The 26,684-nt window shown below is 37.9% G+C and overlaps 3 protein-coding genes across 14 annotated transcripts in view; all 3 read left to right on the top strand.

Annotated features, from left to right (window-relative positions):
- The window catches only part of LOC109062409 (NACHT, LRR and PYD domains-containing protein 3-like), a 209,735-nt gene extending 195,385 nt beyond the window's left edge, over window positions 1-14,350 (top strand). For 4 of the 6 annotated variants that reach the window (XM_042717480.1, XM_042717479.1, XM_042717482.1 and 1 more), the window contains 2 exons: window positions 2,046-2,092; window positions 2,171-2,984. In XM_042717480.1, coding sequence (XP_042573414.1) covers window positions 2,046-2,092; window positions 2,171-2,721 — 598 coding nt within the window. In that variant the 3' untranslated portion in view covers window positions 2,722-2,984. Of the gene's footprint in view, window positions 1-2,045; window positions 2,093-2,170; window positions 2,985-6,717; window positions 7,165-7,486; window positions 7,613-7,831; window positions 9,704-9,854; window positions 10,029-12,580; window positions 12,755-13,592; window positions 13,640-13,728 lie in introns of those variants that run through there. The other 2 variants (XM_042717483.1, XM_042717481.1) reach the window with 2 other exon arrangements.
- Window positions 1-26,684, top strand: part of LOC109080469 (NACHT, LRR and PYD domains-containing protein 12-like) — a 303,365-nt gene that overhangs the window by 112,860 nt on the left and 163,821 nt on the right.
- Window positions 16,851-26,684, top strand: part of LOC109062937 (NACHT, LRR and PYD domains-containing protein 3-like) — a 71,460-nt gene continuing 61,626 nt past the window's right edge. The window contains exons 1-8 of one of the 7 annotated variants that reach the window (XM_042717476.1): window positions 16,881-16,977; window positions 18,074-18,099; window positions 18,176-18,266; window positions 19,741-19,863; window positions 20,473-20,595; window positions 21,986-23,806; window positions 23,996-24,169; window positions 26,509-26,682. In XM_042717476.1, the coding sequence (XP_042573410.1) occupies window positions 18,214-18,266; window positions 19,741-19,863; window positions 20,473-20,595; window positions 21,986-23,806; window positions 23,996-24,169; window positions 26,509-26,682 (2,468 nt within the window). In that variant the 5' untranslated portion in view covers window positions 16,881-16,977; window positions 18,074-18,099; window positions 18,176-18,213. The other 6 variants (XM_042717472.1, XM_042717473.1, XM_042717478.1 and 3 more) reach the window with 6 other exon arrangements.

Here is a 26,684-nt window from a genome sequence, read left to right as displayed (position 1 = left end):
TTGTTGTGAAAGCAACTTAGAAAAAACTTGCTTTGAGTTAGTAAAAGTGTCAAAAGACTACCTAAAGCAAACCTTGACCACAATTGTGGTGGTATTGTGTGTTTTTCTTTTTTTAATTGATTTCATCCAAGGCTGTGACTAAAGTCAGATGTAGTTCTTGTGTTTCTCTTTTCTTCAATGATGTGATTGTTAACACCAGGTGTTCATCACTAAAGCACAATCATAATTTAATTAGTCACTTACTTATCTCATAAATTTTAACTCTTTGAGGACTTGGGATATGACTTTAAGACTTGCTTGTGACTTGAAAGCCCTACCTTTGAATTAATAGAGATTTTAGCTGAGTTCACATGATTCACAATCACGCTGTGTGGTAGTGGTTCCCAACCACATTCCTGGAGGCCCCCCAACACTGCACATTTTGCATGTTCCTTAATCAAGTACACCTGATTCAGATAATCAGTTCATTAGCTGAAACTCCAAGTCCAGAAATGGGTGTGTCAGATAAAGGAGACATGGAAAATGTGCAGTGTTGGGGGGCCTCCAGGAATGTGGTTGGGAACCACTGCTGTGTGCAATGATTTCTGATTGAAAACTACATTGGCAATGACCTACAGCCAATGAGAGACCAAGATACAGTGCAGAGGGAAGTTCAGAGAGGAGTTATCGACCAGAATATCAGTATTTTAATAGATATATGAACAATTTTATCATACAGAAACAAGCACAAATTTGCTTGACCAGCCACAACATCAGCATAAGAACACCCAATCCCTGTTCCCTGCATCTCCCTCCTGCATAATCAGTTTTTCTTTTTCTCCTTCTAGCTGGAAATCAGCTCTCAGACAATTTGCAGGCCATATATATATTTTTTTTTAATAATTCCAGTCTCGCTCGAGAACTCCATTCTGACTCTCGCGGGTTTTCGCATTATTTCCTTATCACTTCTCGGGTGGGTTTTGTTGTGAACCAGTCCCTGCATTCCATTCTGAAGGGCTCATCCCTTTGCCCTAATCCCTTCAAAGGGTTTACCCACCAAAGTGAGAGCTTCGAAGGGTTGAAGGGTGTAGGGGACCAAACAACTGTTTCTTGAAGTGCCCTTCCGCGGCATCATCATGCACGGAGGCGCTATAATCATGCAAAGAATTTGCGCAAAGGATCATGGGAGCCCAAAGTGTCCATCAGTTGTACCCTTCAAAATCCTTCATTCCGAAGGGCCCTTTGAAGTGGCCAGTTTTGAGCACTTCGGTTTGGAACGACCCTTCAATATGGCAGCCATGTTTGTTTTCACTCCGAAGTGCCCTTTGGAGAGGGATATATAACTGTTTGTAGCACGTTTGTTATGGCAAGGAATACTGCAAAGAGACTTCAACCAGATAATAATGGTTTGTTATTGATAACAACACAATCTTCACCCAGATTCAGTATGCAGTCCTTGTGAGGAGTTATTAATCTAAAGTTTCTAATTATAATAGCGCTTTCATTATCCAGTATAGGGTCCTACAGTGTAAATATTTATAAAGGATCGTAAAAGCATGATAAATTATAAGTGTTTTGAACTGCTGTTATTTAAATACAAAGAAATACATTCAAGAATCAGTGTATGAATCTCAACAATGTTGACAATCAAAAGCTTCATGCTGCAGTGCATGCTGGGTACCTAGTCTCTGTGCAGTGAGTGCACTTTGACCTCACATTAGTATGAGCACGCACTGAGGGGACTGTGAGGTTACACTTTTAGCTCACTGTGACCTCACATTGTGACCTCATCACGAGTATCCTGGGAGCTCATGGTGACATCACTGTGAGATCAAAGTGTTGACTGGGTGATTTACTCTTCCTGTGTTCTGGATCCTATTGGCTTTGATAAGTTGATCTGTCTACGGAGGTCTATAGCTATTAGACAATTTATTAGACTGCTTCCTACCAAAATCGTGTATTAGGCTACTTTGTTTTCTGTTACTTTTCACACTGATGATTTAGCTGCTTCTTGCACATGTTAAACCAAACATTTATCATTTGTGGTCATGTTTGTCTCTTTGTAGTTTGGACCATGGAGAACCTTTCAGAATCACACCCGGACTGAGGAAATGTAGGTCTTGTCTCTTATTCATTCATGCACACGCGCACGCACCCCCCACCCTTCATGTATTTCTCTTCCTCTGTTCAGATGCCTGTGATCTCACACTGGATCCAAACACAGCACACACTCAACTAATCCTGTCTGAGGATAACAGGAGGATGACACATGTGAAAAAACCACAGCAGTATCCTGATCATCCAGAGAGGTTTGAGCTCTATGAGCAGGTTTTGTGTCGAGAGAGTCTGACTGGACGCTGTTACTGGGAGGCTGAGCGGAGCGGGCTGGCAGCTGATGTTGCAGTGACATATAAAGGAATCAAGAGGAAAGCGGGAAGTAATTGTTGGTTTGGATACAGTGATAAAACCTGGAGTCTATACTGCTCTGCTAATGAATTCACTGTCTGGCACAATAATATGAGCAGGAATATACCAGTCCGTTCATCCTCTAAAAGAGTAGGAGTGTATCTGGACTGGCCAGCTGGCACTCTGTCCTTCTACAGCGTCTCTGACACACACACACTCATACACTTACACACATTCAACACCACATTCACTGAACCCCTATATGCTGGGTTCAAGGTTTATGATTCTGAACTGTCTCTATGTCAGATTGAACAACCTGCTGTAAGAAACAACTGAGACATTGCAAACAACAGAGGGGAGCACAAACATTTACAAATACGTACTCATTAAAATGATCAAAATGCAGTACAAAATAATGGCATGATAATCTATTTAATTAAATAATTTATAATTTAATATGTTTTTAAGTTTATCCTGTAGGTTAGGATATTGTTTTAGGAACTGTGGGTGTCAAACATTTCATACCAGCATTGTCTCTCATACTGAGTTTACTGTACACTGCTACAAGCAAATATGAAGAAAAGTAGCTCAGTCAGCCAGCATAATATGTAGTTTATTAGATAAGTTTGAATGCAAAAATTGGGAAAAGTTGGTCAAATATATACCGTTTTTTTTTAACTGATGACCAGCTGCAACATTCAGACACTATTTATTTATTTTATTAGCCTTTTGTGGTCTGAAAAAAGAAAAGAAAAAAAGGTCCTAACCATTTGAACAACACTACAGTGCGTAAAAACACTAAATTGATGTATTAAGTATTTATTTATTATTTAATGTTTTTTTTTATTTATATTATTTAATTTAAATACATTGTCAATCTCTCAAATACAAGTTACAAAATACTCAAAAGTAATTAAATGCATGTTTTAAATATAAATAATGCAATAACTACCCTTTTCTTTTTCAAGAAGTCACTTTTTTTCTCATGCATTTCATTGTCCAAGATGTCATAAAAATAAAATGAAAGATTTGCTGCTTATAGTCTGTTAGCTTTTATGACATGCTATTACATACATGTGTTTGACCAAATCCATTTTCATTTGGTGTGATCTTATAAATGCTACTGTAGATCATAGTTTCAGAGGATCCATAGACTTCTTTTTCTCCTGTTGAATTGTCTTCAGCTGTTAGATCAATGTGTTTTCTCTCTGTTCAGTATACAAGGCGGCTAAAATCACCTCTAAATGATTGATATGATCCTAGTTTAAATGAGATCATCTTTTGCAACACTGAAATGATGTATTCCTGAATGTGTTTTCATGTTAACTAATAATTTTTGGTTGACTCTGCGTATAACACCAGTGTCATTGCAAAATCTTGGTATCTTAACCCTAAAACAGGCAAGAGTGGAAAATTATCAGCAAAAAACTATCATTTCATGTCACTTTTTATATCATTTGGACTTGAGTAAAACATATTCAAAAGAGTTTTTGTAATATTTGATATATTTTAGATTTTACGAGTTGTATATCCTAGGGCATGTTGCCCTTTTAGGGTATAAAAAACATACAAAGTCATCAATAATTCTATGATTTGTTTAATGCAAATACATTTGAGATATTCAAAATATGCTGCATGTATGACATGTCTAAGTGTCCTAAAATTGAGGCATAGACATATTTTGTATTTTTTAATTTTTTAACAGTCTTATCTTTATCCTCAGGGTTGGGAAATTCCAACCCTTGAGGTCCTCTGCCCTGCACGGTTTAGCTGCAACTTTAGTCAGATTTTTCAGATGTTTGATCAGGGATGGACCTAAGCACTGCAGGATGGTGGCCTTCCAGGAGCAGGATTGGACACCCCTGTTCTACCATATGAGCCGTGTGAAACCCTGCAAGAGAAAAATCTATTTAAAAATGCAAAGATGTAGTCAACTAAATGTAATACTACCCATTTCACATGCAAAGTAATGAACTACTAGATGCTTTAAAAATAATATGTCATACTGGAAATAAAAGTGTGTGTGTGTGTGTGTGTGTGTGTGTGTGTGTGTGTGTGTGTGTGTGTGTGTGTGTGTGTGTGTGCGTGCGTGCGTGTGTGTGTGTGCGCACTGGTTTGGGTGGTTTATGAGGTGGTTTATAATGACATGGGTTTGACAGGTATTAGAATGTGAAGGTGGTTTATGAGGACACTGCCTATGTCCCCATAATTCAAAATGCTTAAAAACATATTAAATGTTTTTTTTTTTTTTTTTTTTTTTTTGGAAAATCTAAAAATTAAAAATGCAGAAAGTTTTCTGTAAGGGGTAGGTTTAGGTGTGGGGTTGGTTTAGAGCGATATAAAATACAGTTAATACCGTATAAAAAACATTATATCAGCCATTACACATTCCATTATGTAATAATTATATAAACCATTATATTCCCTTGTATCAGGATTTACTAGAGTGCCACTGGAGAAAGATCTCTTTCCCTTTGTGATCCCATAAGAGCAGTCCGTTCCACTGCATGCTGTCTAAACTAACATTATTCTGACTGATGAACAGAAACTATTGTTTCTGGAGAGACACTGAATCTTGCTCATCATCTGCATTTGTTTTTAATTCCTGATTCTGATTGAGAGATGCAGCAGATGAACATCTGTGGAAAAGCACATCATACAACAGCTGTTCAGATATCAGGTTTCATCTGTTATTCTGGGTGTTTTAGTGGAGACTTCAGTGAGTTAAAGGTGTTGGTCTGTAGAAACACCCTGGGCTCTTCATTTGGTGTGATTTTATAAAAGCTACTGTAGATGGCATCATTGTTTCAGAGGATTCACAGTCTCGGTTTCATCCTACTCGACTGTCAACAGCTCTTAGATCAATGTGTTTTCTTTCTGTTCAGTATACTGTAATGATACAGTTACCTTTTATTTATTCTGGCTGACTCTGTTTAACACTGTTGTCATTACAAAATGGTAAGCTAAAAATGTATTTTTCTTGTGTTTTGGATGTCAAAACATTTGGTCAAGTAAGCTTAATAGTTGGTTGTATTCAAATTGCAAAATATAAATTAATTTGACAGAATCAAACTGATTTCAATAGGTTGTTTTAGTAAAAATAACTTATTTCATGGACAGATAACAGCTGTGTGGTTTTATACAGATATACTGGTTTGCTTCAATAAATATTTGCAGATGGTGATTCACATTCACTGTCATGTTACATCTTTAAAGTTCAGATTCAGTGCTGAGAGATTCAGACACTAAACATTGAGATGAAGCAGTGATGTACTGTAGTGTGTGATTACAGCATGTGTTTAGAGACAGACACAGTCACACTCACACACTGTCTGTCTCCTCTATTTCATGTGTCTTTCTGATATCTCCTGTCATCCACCAGTCTGTTTTAATTCTTCATCTTCTCTGCTGTTGGAGTCTCTGCTGCTGGTCGGGGGTCTCTGTGAATCTGTGTGTCCAGGACAGTCATCTCTCTGTGGGACACAGCCAGAGTCTGTCCATGTTCTCTCTGAATCGTCTGACCGCTGGGAGATGACTGACACACACGAAGGACGCACTGCATGAATGCAAGTTGAGACAAAAAGAAACCGTTATCTGACCACAGCTCTCCTGTTAAACAAAAATGTTGAATCACATCATCACAAACATAAAGCTGATCTGTCAAACCAAACTCATTTGATACTTCTTTTGCCATATTCTACCCCACATAATGTCTATAGTAATGGACTTGGTGTGGATAGGACCCTTGGTTTATCATGCCTCACAAAATAAGGAAGCAGCCCATCCTGATAGATGCTGCCTACCAGAAAATATGTTCTACTGACATTTTTAAATGTTTGCCACAGAGTGGTCATATATCTAAACAGGTTTGCTATCTGTCTCTCACAATGTACTTCACATGTTTTGAGCATGACCGTTTTAGATAAAGTCAGATTTAATATAGTGGTGACTGGCAACAATTTCTTAAAGCTTAAAACTGCTCTGTGAATCATGTGACAACGTTAGGAAGCTGTACGACTCTTTCATGTGAGTAGGTTTCCTGGAACGAAAGTGAAAGTAAAAAAAAAAAAAAAAAAAAAAAACTAAAAACAGCGACGCCAAATTAATGTTCTTGTAAACATTAAATCATGTAAACCTGCGCTGCTATTTGAGGTTTGCTTTGCATTCACATATACACATATTATGTAAAATGAATAATTATTTTGGTATCAGAGTCGTCTTGTATAACTCTGTTTATATACTGGATTCTGTGACGACGAACGTTCGATGAAAACTGGCTTAAATTACTCATACCTTTTCTACCAGGACACTTTTTAATGTACAGAGATGGTTATTGTATGTGCACCGTGAACCAATGATTGTTTATTCTCTTATGAAAACGCGGAAAAGTGACGCAGCCTACTTTCACTTATACTGTTGTTCAAGCGAGTTTAAATCAATCGACACGAGTACAAAAGCAGCGTTCAATACTGCACTTCCACTCCATCTGAAATGACCACACGAACATTTAAAATACTAAACTGTTGTAAACATTGTCAGCAACACTGTTTGACATAAACCAGTATAAGGAACATAAACGAAACAGCCACCCTAACACTGACCAGAAACGGCTAAGGCTGGTCTAAAATGATTTTTTGTTTGTCTGGTTTTTGTTAGTATCATCAAGTGTAAGAAACAGAGATCAAACTCTCCAGAACCTTGTAGTGTATCAGTGAGGAATAACAGACCCTTGGAGCAAACACCTGCATTAATTGATGCAAAAATGACTTCTGAGCTGAGGTAAGACACTAACCATTTTTCATTTAGTAAATGCTTTTATCCGAAGTAACTTACAGTGCAATCCAGAAGCCTGCAGTCAGTAAGTGAGTAGAACTTAATGACATTTATAGAGAGACCCAAAATATTTTCCTTAACAGTCAAAGTAACCATATTCCTCATTAGTGGAATGATTTTCCAAACCTATCTAAACACGATTTTTGGCCCACCCTTGCAAAAGAACATTTAAAGACTCATCTGTTTCATGAACTCTTTACTGAAACCTATTAATAGACTATCATCTCTTTTAAATTGTCTAAAATGCTATTTTGTTTGCTTTTGTCAGGACCACCAGGATGAAGCAACAGAGATCAGAATCTCCAGAAACCAGCGGGGTGTCTCTGAAGAGTAGCAGGTCCATGGAGCAACCCCCTAGACTCAGTGATGCAACCTCAGTGACCTCTCACCCTCTGTCAGTATAAACGCATAGTTGCAAATTTACTTTAGTGCATCTCAGATGAATAATGATTTAATAAGTTCAGTTAAATAGAAGTAAATGTTCTCCAAAAACAGAATATGCAACATATGCAAACAAAGAAGTGCATAAAAATCATACACATTGGAACAAATTTATTTCTGATGGTCTTCTACTGACATGTTCATTTTACTGATATTTTCTTTTTAATTTTAGCAGTAAGAAGATACATGAGCTGGGCATATTTGTGCCATCCACTTCATCCCACATCAGGCAGGACAAAGCCGAAGTCGTCTGGCAGAAACACACACTGGAAACTGAAGACCTACAAAGAGTCAAAGACCAGCACAAAACCAGAATGAAGAATAAGTATGAGAGATTATTTGAGGGAATGAAACTCCAAGAGAATGAAAGCCTCCTGAGCAGGATCTACACACAGCTCTACATCATAGAGAGAGAGAGTGAAGGAGTGAATGAAGAACATGAGGTTTTACAGATGGAGAAAACAGCCAGAACACAACACTCACAAGACACTCCAATCTACTGCAATGACATCTTTAAAGCCTCAGCTGAAGCTGGATGTGAGGAGAAAGACCAGATCAAGACAGTTCTTACTAAAGGCATCGCTGGAATCGGAAAAACCGTCTCTGTGCAGAAGTTCATTCTGGACTGGGCCGAGGGAAAAGCCAATCAGGATGTAGATTTCATGTTTGTGCTTCCATTTCGAGAGCTGAACTTGATCCGAGATCATCAGTACAGTCTTCACAGACTTCTGCTGGACTTTCATCCTGAACTTCAAGATCTGGACTCACAGATTTATGAGGAGTGTAAAGTTGTGTTCATCTTTGATGGTCTGGATGAAAGCAGAATCACACTGATGTTTTCAGACGCTCAGAAAGTTTGTGATGTGACTGAGACTTCATCAGTGGCTGTGTTGATGTCAAACCTTGTGAAAGGTGAGCTGCTTCCCTCTGCTATCATCTGGATCACCTCCAGACCAGCAGCAGCCAATCAGATCCCCTCCAAATACATAAACCGTCTGACAGAAATTCAGGGATTCACTGAGCCTCAGAAGGAGGAATATTTCAGGAAGAGAATCAGTGACCAGCATCAAGCCAGCAGAATCATCTCACACATCAGAAGAGCAAGAAGCCTCCACATCATGTGCCACATCCCTGTCTTCTGCTGGATCTCATCCACTGTGCTTCAGAAGCTCCTGAAAGAAGATCTGAATGCAGAAATCCCTCAAACTCTGACTGAAATGTACATCCAATTCCTGCTGATTCAGATCAACATGAGGAACCAGAAGTATGAAGAGAGAGATCCAGAGAAACTCCTGCATTCCAACAGAGAAGTGATTGTGAAACTTGCTGAAGTGGCTTTCAAACAGCTGATGAAGGGCAATGTGATGTTCTATGAGGAGGACCTGATTGAGAGCGGCTTAGACATCACTGTTGCTTCAGTGTATTTTGGGATGTGCACTGAGATCTTTAAGGAGGAATCTGTGATTCATCAGAGGAAAGTCTACAGCTTCATTCATCTGAGTGTTCAGGAGTTTCTTGCTGCTTTCTATGTGTTTTACTTTCACATAAGCAGCACTGCAGAAGCATGTTTAGATTCACTGCATAATTTGCATAAAAGAGCAGTAGATAGAGCTATTGAGAGTGAGAATGGTCATCTTGATCTGTTCCTGCGGTTCTTGCTGGGCATTTCACTGGAGTCCAATCAGAGACTCTTACAGGATCTACTGACACATACAGAGAACAGCTCAGAGAGCATCAGAAGAACCACACAGTACATTAAAGAGAAGATCAAATATGGACATGGACTCTCCACTGAAAGATCCATCAATCTGTTCCTTTGTTTGCTGGAAGTGAAAGATCAGACTCTTTCCAGAGAGATTCAGGAGTTTGTGAAATCAGACAAACATTCAGAGAAGAAACTCTCTCCTGCTCACTGCTCAACAATCTCCTACATGCTTCAGATGTCAGAGGAGGTGCTGGATGAGCTGGACCTCATGAAATACAACACATCAGATGAGGGGAGAAGAAGACTGATACCAGCTGTGATCAACTGCAGAAAAGCCCTGTGAGTGTTAAATTCTCCACCACCTTTCACTCTCAGATTTCTTTGCAGTACACTGCTGTTGTACATTGATATATTTCTAAATAATAAATATACTATTGTGTTTGAAAATGCTTAAGTAACATCTTATTTGATTATATATTTTTTCCCATAGTCTTGCAGGCTGTGATATCACTGCTCAGTGTTGTAAGAGTTTGTCATCAGCTCTACAATCCTCCAACTGTGTCCTGAGAGAGCTGGATCTCAGTAACAATGATCTGCAGGATTCAGGAGTGGAGCTGCTCTCTGACGGACTGAAGAGTTCAAACTGTCAGCTGCAGATACTGAGGTTTCTAGTAGTAATATTTTTCTGTCTGTATTGTCTCTGATAGATTTGTCAATGTCTAATATCTTGTAATGATTAGTCTGCTTTCCTTTTAAAGTATTTAGAAGATTCCATTAATTTGCCCTTGATAAGGGCAGCAGTTGAGATGTTAACTGCTCCCATCACTCTGATAGTAGGCTGATGGTAGGATTCAGTTATTGCCAGAAAGATTTCTAAACACATAATGTTCACTGTGATCCTATGTTGGACTACCTTCTGGCAATTCATAAATCAGGACAGTTAAAAATACAGTCTGTGTACCATAAGTGCTTTTAATCCAAACTATTCAAATCTAGGCTGATATGAGTTAAGATTATTATGAAAGAGAGAGAGAAAAAAGTAAGAAAGATAAAAAAAAAAATGTATATACATGTAAAAAAAAAAATAAAAAATATATATATATATATATATATATATATATATGTGTATATATATATATATATATATATATATATTATACACACACTGAACAAAATTATAAATGCAACACTTTTGTTTTTTGCCCCCATTTTTCATGAGCTGAACTCAAAGATCTAAGACTTTTTCTATGTGCACAAAAGGCCTATTTCTCTAAAATATTGATCACAAATCTGTTTAAATCTGAGTTAGTGAGATAATCCATCCACCTCACAGCTGTGGCATATCAAGATGCTGATTAGACAGCATGATTATTGCACAGGTGTGCCTCAGGCTGGCCACAATAAAAGGCCACTCTAAAATATGCAGTTTTACTGTATTGAGGGGTCCGAAAACCAGTCAGTATCTGGTGTGACCACCATTTGCATCACGCAGTGCAACACATCTCCTTCACATAGAGTTGATCAGGTTGTTGATTGTGGGATGTTGGTCCACTCCTCTTCAATGGCTGTGTGAAGCTGCTGGATATTGGCAGGAACTGGAACACGCTGCCGTATACGCCGATCCAGAGCATCCCAAACATGCTCTATGGGTGACCTGTCTGGTGAGTTTGCTGGCCATGCAAGAACTGGGATGTTTTCATCTTCCAGGAATTGTGTACAGATCCTTGCAACATGGGGCCGTGCATTATCATGCTGCAACATGAGGTGATGGTCCTGGATGAATGGCACAACAATGGGCCTCAGGATCTCGTCACGGTATCTCTGTGCATTCAAAATGCCATCAATAAAATGCATCTGTGTTGGTTGTCTATAACATACTCCTGCCCATACCATAACCCCACTGCCACCCTGGGCCACTCGATCAACAACGTTGACATCAGCAAACTGCTCACCCACACGACCCCATACATGCTGTCTGCCATCTGCCCTGTACAGTGAACACCAGGATTCAGCCGTGAAGAGAACACCTCTCCAAAGTGTCAGACGCCATCGAATGTGAGCATTTGCCCACTCAAGTCGGTTACGACAACGAACTGCAGTCAGGTCGAGACCCCGATGAGGACGGCGAGCATGCAGATGAGCTTCCCTGAGACGGTTTCTGACAGTTTGTGCAGAAATTATTTGGTTATGCAAACTGATTGTTGCAGTAGCTGTCCAGATGGCTGTTCTCAGACGATCTTGGAGGTGAAGATGCTGGATGTGGAGGTCCTGGGCTGGTGTGGTTACACATGGTCTGCGGTTGTGAGGCTGGTTGGACGTACTGCCAAATTCTCTGAAACGCCTTTGGAGAGCTCTGGTGGACATTCCTGCAGTCAGCATGCCAATTGCACGCTGCCTAAAAAATTGCGATATCTGTGACATTGTGCTGTGTGATAAAACTGCACATTTTAGAGTGACCTTTTATTGTGGCCAGCCTAAGGCACACCTGTGCAATAATCATGCTGTCTAATCAGCATCTTGATATGCCACACCTGTGAGGTGGATGGATTATCTCGGCAATGGAGAAGTGCTCACTAACACAGATTTAGACAGATTTGTGAACAATATTTGAGAGAAATAGGCCTTTTGTGTACATAGAAAAAGTCTTAGATCTTTGAGTTCAGCTCATGAAAAATGGGGGCAAAAACAAAAGTGTTGTGTTTATAATTTTGTTCAATGTATATACACACACACGAGAGTGTGTATATATATATATATATATATATGACATTCAATTATTTTTATGTGAACACCTGCATCTTAAACAAGGATGCGAGATGTTGCTTGAAAATAATGAAAAATTGAGAAAGATGTTAATGCCAGGGGTAAAGATTGCTTTGTTGCACAGGTTGGTAATATTTAAGTGAAGTTTACATTTACTATTCATTTAGCTATTATTATTGTTATTATTATTATTATTATTATTATTATTATTATTATTATTATTTTAATCTAAAGTAACAAGCAAATTAAGAATACAACACATACATAAGCTACACTTTATGTCACAGGTAATTTAGAGCAATGATTTTTCCCAAAAATGAAAATTGTGTAAATGAATCACCTCCCAGACAGCAAGCAGTTTCGGGCCAGATCCGGCCCACATCTGGCCCGCATGGATTTCACTTCAAAAGGACAAAACACATGAATGAGATTTCAGACATTCTCTCTCTGTAGGTTGTCTGGCTGTATGGTGACAGAGGAAGGATGTGATTATTTGTCTTCAGCTCTGAGTTCAAACCCCTCACACCTGAGAGAGCTGGATATGAGCTACAATCACCCAGGACCATCAGGAGTCAAGCTGCTCAAACACAGACTGGAGGATCCACACTGCTCACTGCAGATACTCAAGTATGTGGGGCAGTGATGGCTCGTGTGTGTTTTGTTTGTGTGATGGGTCAACAAAGGGCAATCTTCAAGAAATTTTGTGAGGCGTGAGGGACTGTGATTTTACATTTTAAAGGTTGTAAATCTAAAGGAAAATCAAGACATTCATTTTTTTTTTTTTTTAAATCCTTTGCTATGTGGTATTTTCCATTTAACCAAACTACTTAGTAATGTTTATTTTTTTCTTTTTATTTTTTTTTAATTGCTTAGTACACTTTGTGATATGACTGCTGTTATACCTAATACAGCTAGGACAGCTTCATCTTTCAACAAAAGTTTCTTCACGAACCCTGCATTACATTGTTCCTCATTTAGAAAACAATGTGCAGTCCAATGCTCTGAACATGTTTAATACTCTAATGTGATCCTGGGGTGTTTTGGAAGGCTGTGCCGAGATGCAGATATGTCTAAACTGGATGAGCAAATATGTTTATCACTTTGATAAGGTCTGCTCCTTTTCTCCCTCATTCGTCCTGTTGTCATAAGTAGCTCAAATGTATGGAGTATGTAAGAAACAGTATGGGGCATCTGTCTGTTTTAGTGGTCAGGACCCTATGACTTGTGAGCCACACCTGGCTGTTGGACAAAACTCATTTTGTGCTGAGGAAGATATATTGAGCTTTGAAACTTGCAAGATGTTTTAATGGTGTAATGATGTAATCAAAAGATCAAGGCAAATTTGGTTTCTCATGACATGAACCATTTACCACTTTGTTGTACTCTGTAAGGTTCAAATGCAGAATTTATTCTCCCTTATTATTTGGTTGTGTATGTACTTATTTTTTTCATTGTCTTTGTTCAGTTTGGACCATGGAGAACATTTCAGGATTACACGAGGACTGCGAAAATGTAAGCACTTATGCACACACAAATACACCAATGTATATTTAATAAAACCATAGATGTTCTAATCTGTCTTTCTGTGATGTTTTTCCCAGATGCATGTGATCTCACACTGGATCCGAACACAGCACACACTCGTCTCTCTCTGTCTGCAGGGAACAAGAAAACAAAGTGTGAGAGAGAGAATCAGCCACATCCTGATCATCCAGACAGGTTTGAGAACTGTGAGCAGGTTTTGTGTCGAGAGAGTCTGACTGGACGCTGTTACTGGGAGGTTGAATGGAGTGGATGGGGTCATGTAGCAGTGGCATACAAAGGAATCAAACGGAAAGGTGGGAGTGACTGTCGGTTTGGATTCAATGACAAGTCCTGGAATATTTACTGTTGTGATACAATTTACTCTGTCTGGCACAACAATAAGAGCACAAACATTCGTCGCCCTTCACCATCTACAAGAGTAGGAGTGTATCTGGACGTGTCGGCTGGCACTCTGTCCTTCTACAGCGTCTCTAACACACACACAGATACACACACACTCACACATTTACACACGTTCAACACCACATTCACTGAACCCCTGTATGCTGGGTTTCTGGTTTATCGCGATTCTTCAGTGTTTCTCTGTCCGATGTAACAACCTCTTGTGATAAACCACAAAATGAATTGCTAGGAGTGTCTATTACATTTCATAAAATAAAAAAAAAAAAATTTTTCATTTTTAATTAAATAAAATTAATGTTATTTTATTTTGTTTTTGGTTTTGTGTTTTGTTTTTTTTGTTATGAGTTGTTTGGTAGTTACATTATAACATATTGTCACATTGTAAGATAACTTGTATTGTGAGGTATACATCTTATTATTCAATGTGCAAGTAAGCCGTTTTCTGTGAATGTTTAAAACTTCTCGTTCATTAGCTGCTGTAGGGAAATAACAAGAAGAATAACTGCAGTAAACTGTAAAACTGTTTGTAGTACAAACCAGTGTGTTCATAATTAAGACTATACATTAAAATAATATGGCAAGAAACACCAGTTTGCAATATAAAACAGAAAAATGTGCTGCTTTGTACAGCTAAAAATAGCTGAAAGCGAATCACACTTGAAGCCAGACACATTAAATTTACAAATGGCAGCGCCGCTCTTACAGGAAAAATAAGGTGGATAAAGCCAGATTGTTATGTCATATTCCATAGAATCATGAGTTCATATAAGGTAATTGAGCTATTTTTTGTATTTAAGATATTTAATACATAAGGTTTTCAGTAAAAGCATGAAATGACTTTTCAAAACATTTGAATCTTCATATTTGAATCCTGTTTGTCATGTGGATTTTTTCACCTTTTAATTATAAGCTATCATCTGCTGTGTGTGTGAGACTTCAGTGAGTCAGTATGAAGGTCTGTAGAAGCATTCTTAGCTCTGCTGGACTCTTTGATTAATGCATTAATTTAGTGTGTTCTTATAAAAGGTACTGTAGATGTCGTCACATGTTTCATAGGATCCACAGACTCAGTTTCATCCTACTGGATTGTCAGGACCTTTTAGTTCACTGTGTTATATTCCTGTACAATGTACACTATTGTACTGTACATATTAAATCACGTTTTAACAGATTGAAATTACCATGATATAAAGATAATCTTCTACAAGACTGAAATTATGTTTTATCTATTTGTTTGATTTTGTTTTGTTGCTACCTTGACATTTGTTACAGCTTACATTGTTCTGTAAATAGACGGTTTCAATGGCAACAACATAAACAAACGTTACTGCGCATGCACGCTTTTGTAGTCCTAACTTATCTTCTGGTAGACTTCCAAAGAGAATCAATAACAACAGCTAAGTAGTCCCTCTGGAGTAGATTATTCTTGATAACAAGCAAAATATGTCTGCTGTATAAATCAGACTTACTGAACATGCAATTTCATTCTCTGCCAGCAGGAGGTGCTTTAAAGCGAAAAACAGAGGTTTCCCCAGTAACTGCTGTACACAAAGCAGCGCTGAGCTCACAAACACTGCTTTATCAGGCATATAACATGCAAGATGAAATGAAAATTATATAGAAATTTCAATAGACTAATTAAGGATAGTCTTCCTTCAGAAATACAGTAATATAAAATATCCCGCGCCTCGTTTTGATTTTTAAACGTGCAGTATGTGCTCATGTTTATTCAACGAAGCCTTTTGGAAAATCTGTCAGTTTTGATACTGTGAGTGCCACAAATCAATAAATGTGTGAGAAACACATCCCACAGCACAACCACCTGAGCCCAACTTCAGTCTGCTCATCACCTTAACTTTAACTGCGTTTGTAGACGGCACCACAGCCAGACAGATAAACAAACACAGACCGGAAGATAACTTAGGGCCAGGCGCGTACGAAACTGTCTACATATGTGTGTGTGTTTCTTTTTTTCCTGTGTTTGGGTTCTGTAAAAACATTTTGTCAGGTACACTAAAATGTGTTTTTATTCAAATCAAATTAAATTTGTTTTTTTTCAAATCAAAATAAATTGATTAATTCGCAAATAATCTTTTCACAGTTGTGATCGATGTCACACCGTCTGTCTTCACCATTTTAAGTTCTGGTTTCTCATCTTTGCCTCCATGTCATGCAATACAATGGTTTAATTCACAGGTAACCATGGATTATCCCTTACACATTTTAAATACTATATGTCGTGTTTCTGGTGGTGTTTCTGGACACTGGTGTTTGTAGTGTAATGGCGTGGTGAATGTCAATAAAAAGTTATCACTTCATTAGACGACATAACATTTTCTAGATGTTTAGTTTTTGAGTTGAGTTTAATTATTCAGACCGTGTGCTCTCCCTGATGAAAAAAAAAAAAAAAGAAAAGAAAAAAACAATAGACACCATTACACAATTTGTAATGGTTTTACTGTTTATAATGGGACTTGTATTGGTTTAAATTGAAACTGTAATGGTTCCTGTGGGACTGTACTGGTAATTAGTCACCTTCTGTTGGTGGCTTAATTGTTAAAACCAATAAATCCTAAATAAGTATGTCCCAAAACACTACATAAAACCATTTTAATGGTTTTAATGGGTAAAAGTTGATGGTATTTGTAGTGGAAACCATTAAAATTTTCTGTGATGGGTTTAATGGGGGTCTTTTGGTAGGTTTTGTCTTTTTTTTTTCAGTAGGGCTGTCATCTACATCGCAGCTGCTCTAACAGTGGCATTGGTGTGAGGGCTGGTGTGTTTTGTGCTTGGTGACACGTGACTAACTAAAAACGAAAGTGAAAGAGGATGAAACGAAGAGACGCCATTTCAAGGGTTTAAACCTGCCAAGTTACTACATATTTAAATCGTAATTTTTTGTGGTAAGTTAAACATTTATGTAAGCATGTATGTCGCCCACTCTCAGCTGCTTTATCTCTGTGTTACTATTCTTTACATTGGATTTAAGACCTCCATTATTCGACAGGTAAACAATTCTGGCCAACATGGCCGAAACGTAGACAACTTAAGTGCGTAGCTGACTTATTTTGATATACAGACTTTGACTATTGAAGAGGATGAAGGTCGGAAGAACACGGAGACAGAAAAATGCGAGTGCCATAAATATTTTACTTTAAACTGTAAAACCTAATTGTTGCAGACTTGCACTACACTTCCATTAGGATAAAGCGTTCAGTTCAACTGTTCTCCTCTATCAACACCCTTCTCCTACTCAAAAACAGAAAGAAAGAAAAAAAGATAAGAAGGACCTACACCTATGTGGTATCGGAGTATCAGTTACTCAAATGATTTGCTAAAGTGCTTTTATGTTTCTGGTTGAAAAAAAATTCGTCCTTGTTCTTCTTTTCCGGTTTTCTCGTAACGTCACGTCATTTTTTTTTAAAGCATTCGCAAAAACTGAGTGCACGAAAACAAAACGATTCATGATTATTCTCCACATGCTTTAAAAGATGGAAATAAATGTAGAAATCAGCAAATAAAAAAATAAAATAAAAATACATCGTATTTATGCTATTCAGGTAATTCGTGGTTAATCCTATCGGCAAAGGCAGGGGCATAGCATTATTTCAGAAGAATATATATATATATATATATATATATATATATATATAATTTTGTTTTTTGTTTATATATATATATATATTATTCTTTATATTAGTATAAAGAATCAGTTCAACTGATGTTTTAAATTTACTCACAATCAGGCCAATGTTACAGTAAAGAAAATTTTTAGCTGAAATGAATAATTCAGCGGCTGCCCGTTTTTACTAAAAAGCTGTTCGGTTTCAGACAAAAAGATCAGCACTTCATTATCCTGCACAAAACTGCACTTTTTATCCAAAGCTACTGATAAATGTTTCTCTTTACCTCCTTCTGTTTGTCTATTTACTTTTGTTTGTCTTTTAAGCTGTTTTTTTTATTTATTTTTTTATCTTCATCTTTTTTGCATTGTGAAAGGTCAACCAGTCTCTCAGCATTTTTTTTTTTTTTTTTTTTTTGAGAAATAATAGGGAATTGGTCTCTGCGAAGCAAGAGAAGATAAGGAAACAACCTCTAAAATGAGTTCTCCGTCTCCTGAGTTCATCTCTGATCAACAGATGGAGAATCTCCCGATTACATCCAATGATGAAGCAGGGACCGCTGAGCCCAGGTAAGACACTAGCCCTTTTGGCATTTGTCAGATGCTTTTATTCAAAGTTATTTACAGTGCATTCCAGAAGCCTGTGTTTGGTTTCCCAGACATCAACCAGTGTCGGCCCGATCCGGCCCACATCTGGCCCACATGAATTTCACACAGGCCAGATGTGGGCCGGATCGGGCCAACACTATGTTACTGTCTGTGTTGTGTACCGCATCTCATGATACCATCAGAGAGGCACAAAATAATTTTCCTGAATCATTTTCTGTCATGCTGGGATGCAATCCTGCCTGCTTCTGTTCTTCTGTGAGCACATTCTTCTCCACTGAGAGGATTTGTTGGGCATGGCTCACAGTCTCTTGGGGCCAATTGCACCAGCTTAAAAAAAAAATAGATGTAAGCCATACACTGGTCTTAGTTACGTCTAGCTTTACAATAAATATTTACAACTAAAACTATGACCAGGCACAACTATGCCTAGCTGACTGTGAGTTTATGTACAACAAACGTGACATTGTTCACTAGCTGTTTTATTGACGTCTTTCTGTAGTTGAAACAGTGATTTGAGCGAGTTACATGAGATATGTTTCATTGCAGTAAGTTGTTCTGTTTCTTTCCTGCTTGAACTGAGGCACAACAGTGAATGCCACTTTAAAGAGTATCAAAACATTTATAGTTTGTATTTTGTGATTTTGACAGATAAATTGAAAATTGACAGATTTGAATGTGGGGGATATCTGTCTTATTAAAAGTAACAAAGAACAAAGCTTATTTTAATTTATCCGTGGCAGGTGATTTACAAGTTATTTATACTGTCCAAGCATTTATATTGTCCATCCAAACAAGATGATGCATGGTACGGTTTCTTCCAAAAATTCCAGATCACATGTAACATTTTACTGCATGATTACATAAAGAAATATATTTTGTGTTACCCCTGTCAGCAGTGTGGTATCCTACGTTTGTTATATATTGCTTATTCTGATTGAAAAGATTATAAACATTACAGTTCACGTCTGCAGTATGAATTTATTCACAGACATGAATCCAAAAAAAAACTAGTAATGTCCAAATAAATCATGACTTCCCACTTTACACCTACCTTTGACTAGGCATAAGATTTTGTTTCAAATGTAGTCTTGCCTAGTCTTCAGACACTTCAAACACTTTTCAAATTGTAATTTATTTATATTTTATGTATTCATGTATCGAATGATGCATATGTGTAACAGTCCGGAGACATTGTTTTGAGGAATACAACTCAATATAGTTTTACAGTCAGTACTAGTCAGTATTACTCTGAACAGAACTTGTTTTACATCACTTATGCAATTGGGACCAATCTCTTTTTTGTAACATAAATCAATGTTTCATTCAGATTATAGACAAGAGCCAGTTACTGCCAGTACTTGAGACATGGGTATTGATAAACAACAGATAGATCTAAAATGTCTTTTTGTTTATCAATTAATTAAACGTTTGTCAGTGTCACCAGGAGGACAAGACAGAGACCAGTGTCTCCAGAACCCAGTAGTGTGTCTATGAAGAGCAGCAGATCCTTGATGCATCCCCTTGAATTCAGTGGTGGAACAGTGACCTCTGACCCAAGGTAAATTACTTGCCACATATGCATTTGTCAGATACTTTTATGTTTTCGCTGTACTTTTTCTTATATTCATCTCTATTCTAGTCTGTACTTTTCTGAACAATCTTGATCTTTATATTACAGAATTGTGTTATATTACAGAATTTCTCATATCAATTAATTGTTTTTTGTACTCCTTATTTGTAAATCGTTTTGTTTTAATATTGGTTTATTCTATAAAAATTTTTTGTTTTAGTTTTGCTTTATAAGAAAATGAATTAGTTATTTAATGATGCAAACAAAATTAAATTCTACTGTACAGCAGCTCTAAAAATAACAAAAACAAAAGTAATTCAGGTAAAATCAGTTACTTGTTGGTTAAGTTCAGTTCAATAACTATATAAAGTCCACCAAGTTTTGGAATAAGTACCCCCCCCCCCCCCCCATATATATAAAGCATGGATGTCATCATCCAGCTCAACTCAGTTCAGTTCTCATCCATCAGTGTCTGTGCAGTCAAGTCAATAGTATTGACAAATATTAAGTGTCCCTAACCAAGCAAGCCAAAAGGCGACAGTGGAAAGTATGTGTAATAAGTATGTGCAAAATGTTATTTTGTTTGTCTTTTGTTAGTATCAGCAGGAAGGAGGGACAGAGATCAGTGTCTCCAGAACCCAGCGGTGTGTCTGTGAAGAGTAACAGATCCTTGATGCATCCCCCTATATTCAGTGATGGACCAGTGACCTCTTATACGTGGTTAGTATAAAGATGTAGTTCCTGAATTACTCCCCCTGACTGCTCTTCTTATTAAAATTATAGATATTGTTGAATATATGTCTTGTGGTCTCCAGTAGGGATGCTCATTTCGATTAATTTTCCCGACCGACAACCGCCGCTCGTTAATCGATTATTAACCGTTAACTGATAAGATTATAATATTGAATTGGCATTAAATACAAATAAAATTGACGCGTATCTGTGACCCTTTAAAAAAATACAAACAATTTTTTTTTTTTTATCAAAGGGTTTATTTTAATGTGCAAAGTGCAAACAGCAGAACAGATCAACAACAGAACCTGGATTCAGTTTAAATTTCCACGCACCTGTAGCATTTCTGACAGTGAGAGACAAATAGAATAAAATAATACAAATAAAAAACAAAATAGGCCTACACTAAATATATTTTTTAAACTTAAATAATTAACTAATTAAGATGACAAAAAGAAAACACTGAATCCGTTTGAACGAAGCTTTCAAAAACCGGCAATTTTTTTCGTTAGACTAAGATTTTTCGTTAAATAAAAATAGCAGCCCTACCTCAACACCTTGTCTAATTTTTATTTAAAAAAAGCAACATATCAACGTGATGTGGGGTCAGTCTGGAGCGCAGCCTGTTGACAGTTAGACCCGCGGCAGAAAACACCCTCTCCGATGGGACAGATGTACTGGGAATAGATAGGTAACGTCTCGCTAGAGTTGCCAGCTTCGGGAAGCGCTTTTCCAAAGCAGCACACATTTCAATAAGTTTTGCTTTTTGCGGCTTCTTTCTCCGTTTGTGCAAAAATTACCATTGAACAGATTCTCTGCGTTATCTCCTCAGATCGCCGTGCATCGCATCTTCTCCCTGATAACATGGAGGGCAAAGTTTGTTGCCCTTCATCACTCGAAGCTTTAGGGTGTTTGCTTCATAAATGGTACTGCATCGTACTTGTGCTACTGCTGTATTTTAATACGGCGCCGCATAATTTACAGGTAACTTCGTCGCCCTTTCTTTTAAAATGATCCCACACAGTGCTTCTTTTCGCTCGCTTCATTCTGCTTCCCTTGCTCGAAAAAAAAAAAATCTGCAGGCATGTGTCGCGTGTGTGGTTGCGCGTGCCGACGCGCTCCGTGAGTTAATAAATATAAGCTATATAGTAGGCTATTTTATTTTTAAACCATGCAGCAAACTAAAAAAAAAAAGAACCTTAAAAAAACGTTTTAAAACCGTTTAACTGATAGTATTAATCGGTCAAAATTTTTACTTTCGGTTAACGGTTAAACGGTCAATATGAGCATCCCTAGTACTTTCGGTTAACGGTTAATCTTTGTAATGAAAGTAATTGACTTTTTGTCGCTCTTTTTATTTTTCGGCATCTCACTACAGGCAGGAAAGAACTGAAACAGTCATACAGAAAGACACACTGGAGACTGTAGATCTGCAGAGAGTCAAAGACCAGCACAAAACCAGCATGAAGAACAAGTATGAGAGATTATTTGAGGGAATGAAACTCCAACAGAATAAAACCCTCCTGAACAGGATCTACACACAGCTCTACATCATAGAGGGAGAGAGAGAAGGAGTGAATGAAGAACATGAGGTTTTACAGATGGAGAAAACAGCCAGAACAAAACACTCAAAAGACACTCCAATCGACTGCAATGACATCTTTAAAGCCTCAGCTGAAGCAGGATGTGAGGAGAAAGACCAGATCAAGACTGTTCTTACTAAAGGCATCGCTGGAATCGGAAAAACCGTCTCTGTGCAGAAGTTCATTCTGGACTGGGCCGAGGGAAAAGCCAATCAGGATGTAGATTTCATGTTTGTGCTTCCATTTCGAGAGCTGAACTTGATCCGAGATCATCAGTACAGTCTTCACAGACTTCTGCTGGACTTTCATCCTGAACTTCAAGATCTGGACTCACAGATTTATGAGGAGTGTAAAGTTGTGTTCATCTTTGATGGTCTGGATGAAAGCAGAATCAAACTGATGTTTTCAGACAGTCAGAAAGTTTGTGATGTGATTGAGACTTCATCAGTGGGTGTGTTGGTGTCAAACCTCATGAAAGGAGAGCTGCTTCCCTCTGCTCTCATCTGGATCACATCCAGACCAGCAGCAGCCAATCAGATCCCCCCCAAATACATCCACCGTCTGACAGAAATTCAGGGATTCACTGAGCCTCAGAAGGAGGAATATTTCAGGAAGAGAATCAGTGATGAGCATCAAGCCAGCAGAATCATCTCACACATCAGAAGAGCAAGAAGCCTCCACATCATGTGTCACATTCCTGTCTTCTGCTGGATCTCATCCACTGTGCTTCAGAAGCTCCTGGACGAAGATCTGAGTGCAGAAATCCCTCAAACTCTGACTGAAATGTACATCCACTTCCTGCGAATTCAGATCAACATGAGGAAGCAGAAGTATGAAGAGAGAGATCAAGAGAAACTCCTGAAGTCCAACAGAGAAGTGATTGTGAAACTTGCTGAAGTGGCTTTCAAACAGCTGATGAAGGGCAATGTGATGTTCTATGAGGAGGACCTGATTGAAACCGGCATAGACCTCACTGACGCCTCAGTGTATTCTGGGATTTGCACTGAGATCTTTAAGGAGGAATCTGTGATTCATCAGAGGAAAGTGTACAGCTTCATTCATCTCAGCGTTCAGGAGTTTCTTGCTGCTTTCTATGTGTTTTACTTTCATGTGGGTACAACTATGGAAGGACTGAAGAATTTTGCTTCATTACAAAATTTGCTTAAAGGTGCAGTAGATAAAGCCCTTGAGAGTGAGAATGGCCACCTGGATCTGTTTCTGCGGTTCCTGCTGGGTGTCTCACTGGAGTCCAATCAGAGACTCTTACAGGATCTACTGACACAAACAAAGAACAGCTCAGAGAGCATCAGGAGAACCACAAAGTACATTAAAGAGAAGATCAAATATGGACATGGACTCTCCACTGAAAGATCCATCAATCTGTTTCTCTGTCTGCTGGAAGTGAAAGATCAGACTCTGTCCAGAGAGATTCAGGAGTTTGTGAAATCAGACAAACATTCAGAGAAGAAACTCTCTCCTGCTCACTGCTCAACAATCTCCTACATGCTTCAGATGTCAGAGGAGCCGCTGGATGAGCTGGACCTCAGGAAATACAACACATCAGATGATGGGAGAAGACGACTGATACCAGCTGTGAGCAACTGCAGAAAAGCCCTGTAAGTGTTTAATTATGTCTTACAGGAAATAGTCTTTCCTCAATGGAATTATAGTTTCTGTTGTTATACTAATTGATGTTGTACATCTTGATTTTATTCTGTTCTTTTTAAACTTTCTAGTAGAAGGCTGATATTATTTAAATAACAATTACCGAATGAGTTTAAGACATTAATTTTTGTGTCTTTCAGTATTGCTGGCTGTAACGTGACTGCTCAGGATTGTGAAATTGTATCATCAACTCTGCAATCCTCAGACTCTGTCCTGAGAGAGCTGGATCTGAGTGACAATGACCTGCAGGACTCAGGAGTGAAGTTACTATCTGATGCACTGAAGAGTCCAAACTGTCAGCTGCAGATACTGAGGTTTGAGTCTCACGTTAAGTCATTAATATGAGGAGTCATGATATTTACAGATTAAGGGCCCTATCATACACCCGGCGCAAAGCAATGCAAGGCGCAGCGCAAGTGTGTTTGTGTGTACTTCAGCAGAGGTGGAAAGAGTACAAAAATATTCTACTCAAGTAAAAGTACCAGTCTAATATTCTACTCAAGTAAAAGTAAAAAGTAGCTCATTTAAAATTTACTCAGAGTAAAAGTTACTTAGTTACATTTTAACAGTGGGAGGGAGGCAAAAATGGGACAGGCCAAGGGTGTCAGACTCAGTTCCTGGAGGGCCACAGTCCTGCACAGTTTAGATATAACTTTAATTAAACATACCTGATCCAGCTAATTTTATCATTTGGGCTTATTTGAAATCTACATGATCTGTTTGCTGGAGCAGGGTTAGAACTAAACTCTGCAGGGCTACGGCCCTCCAGGAACTGAGTTTGACCCCCCTGGGATAGGCCTATTAATCTCAAACTAGTTGTTTTTAATTAAAGGAATCAGTTATTTAGAATAATAAGACATTTGTGCTGTTACCAGGCAAATCAGTATCAACAAACTCATCTTTTCAATGCAGAGGAAATGCAGAAGCTTCATTGGAAGTGGCATTTAGATGTATTTACACACTGTTTAATGCAGGACAAGAATGCGTTTAACCTGCAGTTACAAATGCATGAATAATGTTTTGATATACAAGACATAAAATGTTGAATACTCATTTGAAATTATAAGAAAATAATTATTTAAAAAAAAAAATCAAAGGCTATTATGTGTCAGCAAGTCACTGTTAATAAGTGAGTCATTGCGATTGAACCGAATCATTTAAACCATTGATTCATTCAGGAACGAAACACTGTCATGTTGCTCCGAGACGCAAAACTGTGCTTTGGTGGCTGTGTTTGGAATTATTTTTTGTTGTAAAAATAGAGCAAAAACAGGCAATATGGTGTCTAAAACGCAAGTCTCTTAATTAACTTGTTTACTGACCTGTTGTAAAAAAAAAAAAAAAAAAAAAAAATTTATATATATATATATATATATATATATATATATATATATATATATATATATATATATATATATATATATATATATATATATATATAAAATCATGATGATTTTTGGAGGAAAATCTTTGTGTGATTTTGATTTTTAAATTATATAAATATGTAAATCTTCTGCCCCTATATCTTCAATTTTGTGATCATTCTAAATGCATTTTACAAGACTGAATCACACAGTGAAAGAACACACTATAAATGCGCGCGCACATTATTAAAATTATTTTTATATTATCGCAGACGATATATATCGCACACTCCGCACCACTGTCTTTTTGGCTAATTTGTTCAAAACCTCTTGCTAAAATGGCAAAGCCTTATTTTAACCACCAGTGCAACGATGCAGTTATTGAGCTTACCTCTACACGCTTGCGAAGGTTTGATGTCTTGTCGAGATATTATACGCTGCTAGTTTGGTCTCCAAAGGCAAGCACAGCTTACACTGCATAATAAAGCATAAATATGGCCAGGGGTTCACTTCATTTCCTTCGAGTTCAACTTCAGAATATGACGGTTTTAAGCGGTGTCTGCACCACTAACGCCTGTTTTGTCCGTCTGCATCTTTCTTGTGATTTTAGCACCAGTTTGCTCTCCTGCCCATTATTTACTGACGTAGTTTCCAGGGAGTGATTTTTTTTTCTTTTTTACTCAGTAATTAATGTGTTTTAAAATGTAGCGAAGTACAATACTTCAAACAAAATATACTTAAGTAAAAGTAAAATTACAGATTTTAAAAATTACTTTAAAAAGTAGAAGTACACAAAAAATCTACTCAATTACAGTAACGCGAGTAAATGTAATTCGTTACTTTCCACCTCTGAGTTTCAGTCCAGCGCCGTTCGAATTTTCCCATCCAGTGCCACATCGTTTAATTAGCAAATGCATTTGTGCCCATTTGTGCGCTCAGGGGCGTGCTGGTCTAAAAAAAGAGGTGTGTTCAGGCGCATTGCTATTTTAAAGGGAGCAGCTCCGTTTCTTAAAGGGAATGGAAGATGAGACTCTGTTTGGTTTATTGCACGTTACGCCCAAAAAACACCCATTATTCATTAAGAGAATAGGGACAACCCGTTTAGACCATGCGCCCAGGCGCGCCAACCGTTTTTCCGTCGTTAAAATAGCAAAAGTGGATTTGGACACGCCCTGAGTGCACCTGCGCAGTGCGCTTTACACTTTGCATTTAGATCGTTAAAATAGGGCCCTAAGGTTCCATACTAACATTAAAGCCATCCCCTGTTTCCTATTGATGTCTCTCTGTAGGATGTCAGGCTGCATGGTGACAGAGGAAGGCTGTGGTTATTTGTCTTCAGCTCTGAGTTCAAACCCCTCACACCTGAGAGAGCTGGATCTGAGCTACAATCACCCAGGACCATCAGGAGTCCAGCTGCTCAAACACAGACTGGAGGATACAAACTGCTCACTGAAGATACTCAAGT

This window comes from Cyprinus carpio, chromosome B1 (assembly GCF_018340385.1).
Source record: "Cyprinus carpio isolate SPL01 chromosome B1, ASM1834038v1, whole genome shotgun sequence".
Classification (NCBI taxonomy): domain Eukaryota; kingdom Metazoa; phylum Chordata; class Actinopteri; order Cypriniformes; family Cyprinidae; genus Cyprinus; species Cyprinus carpio.
This window is presented reverse-complemented; position numbering and strand designations above follow the sequence as displayed.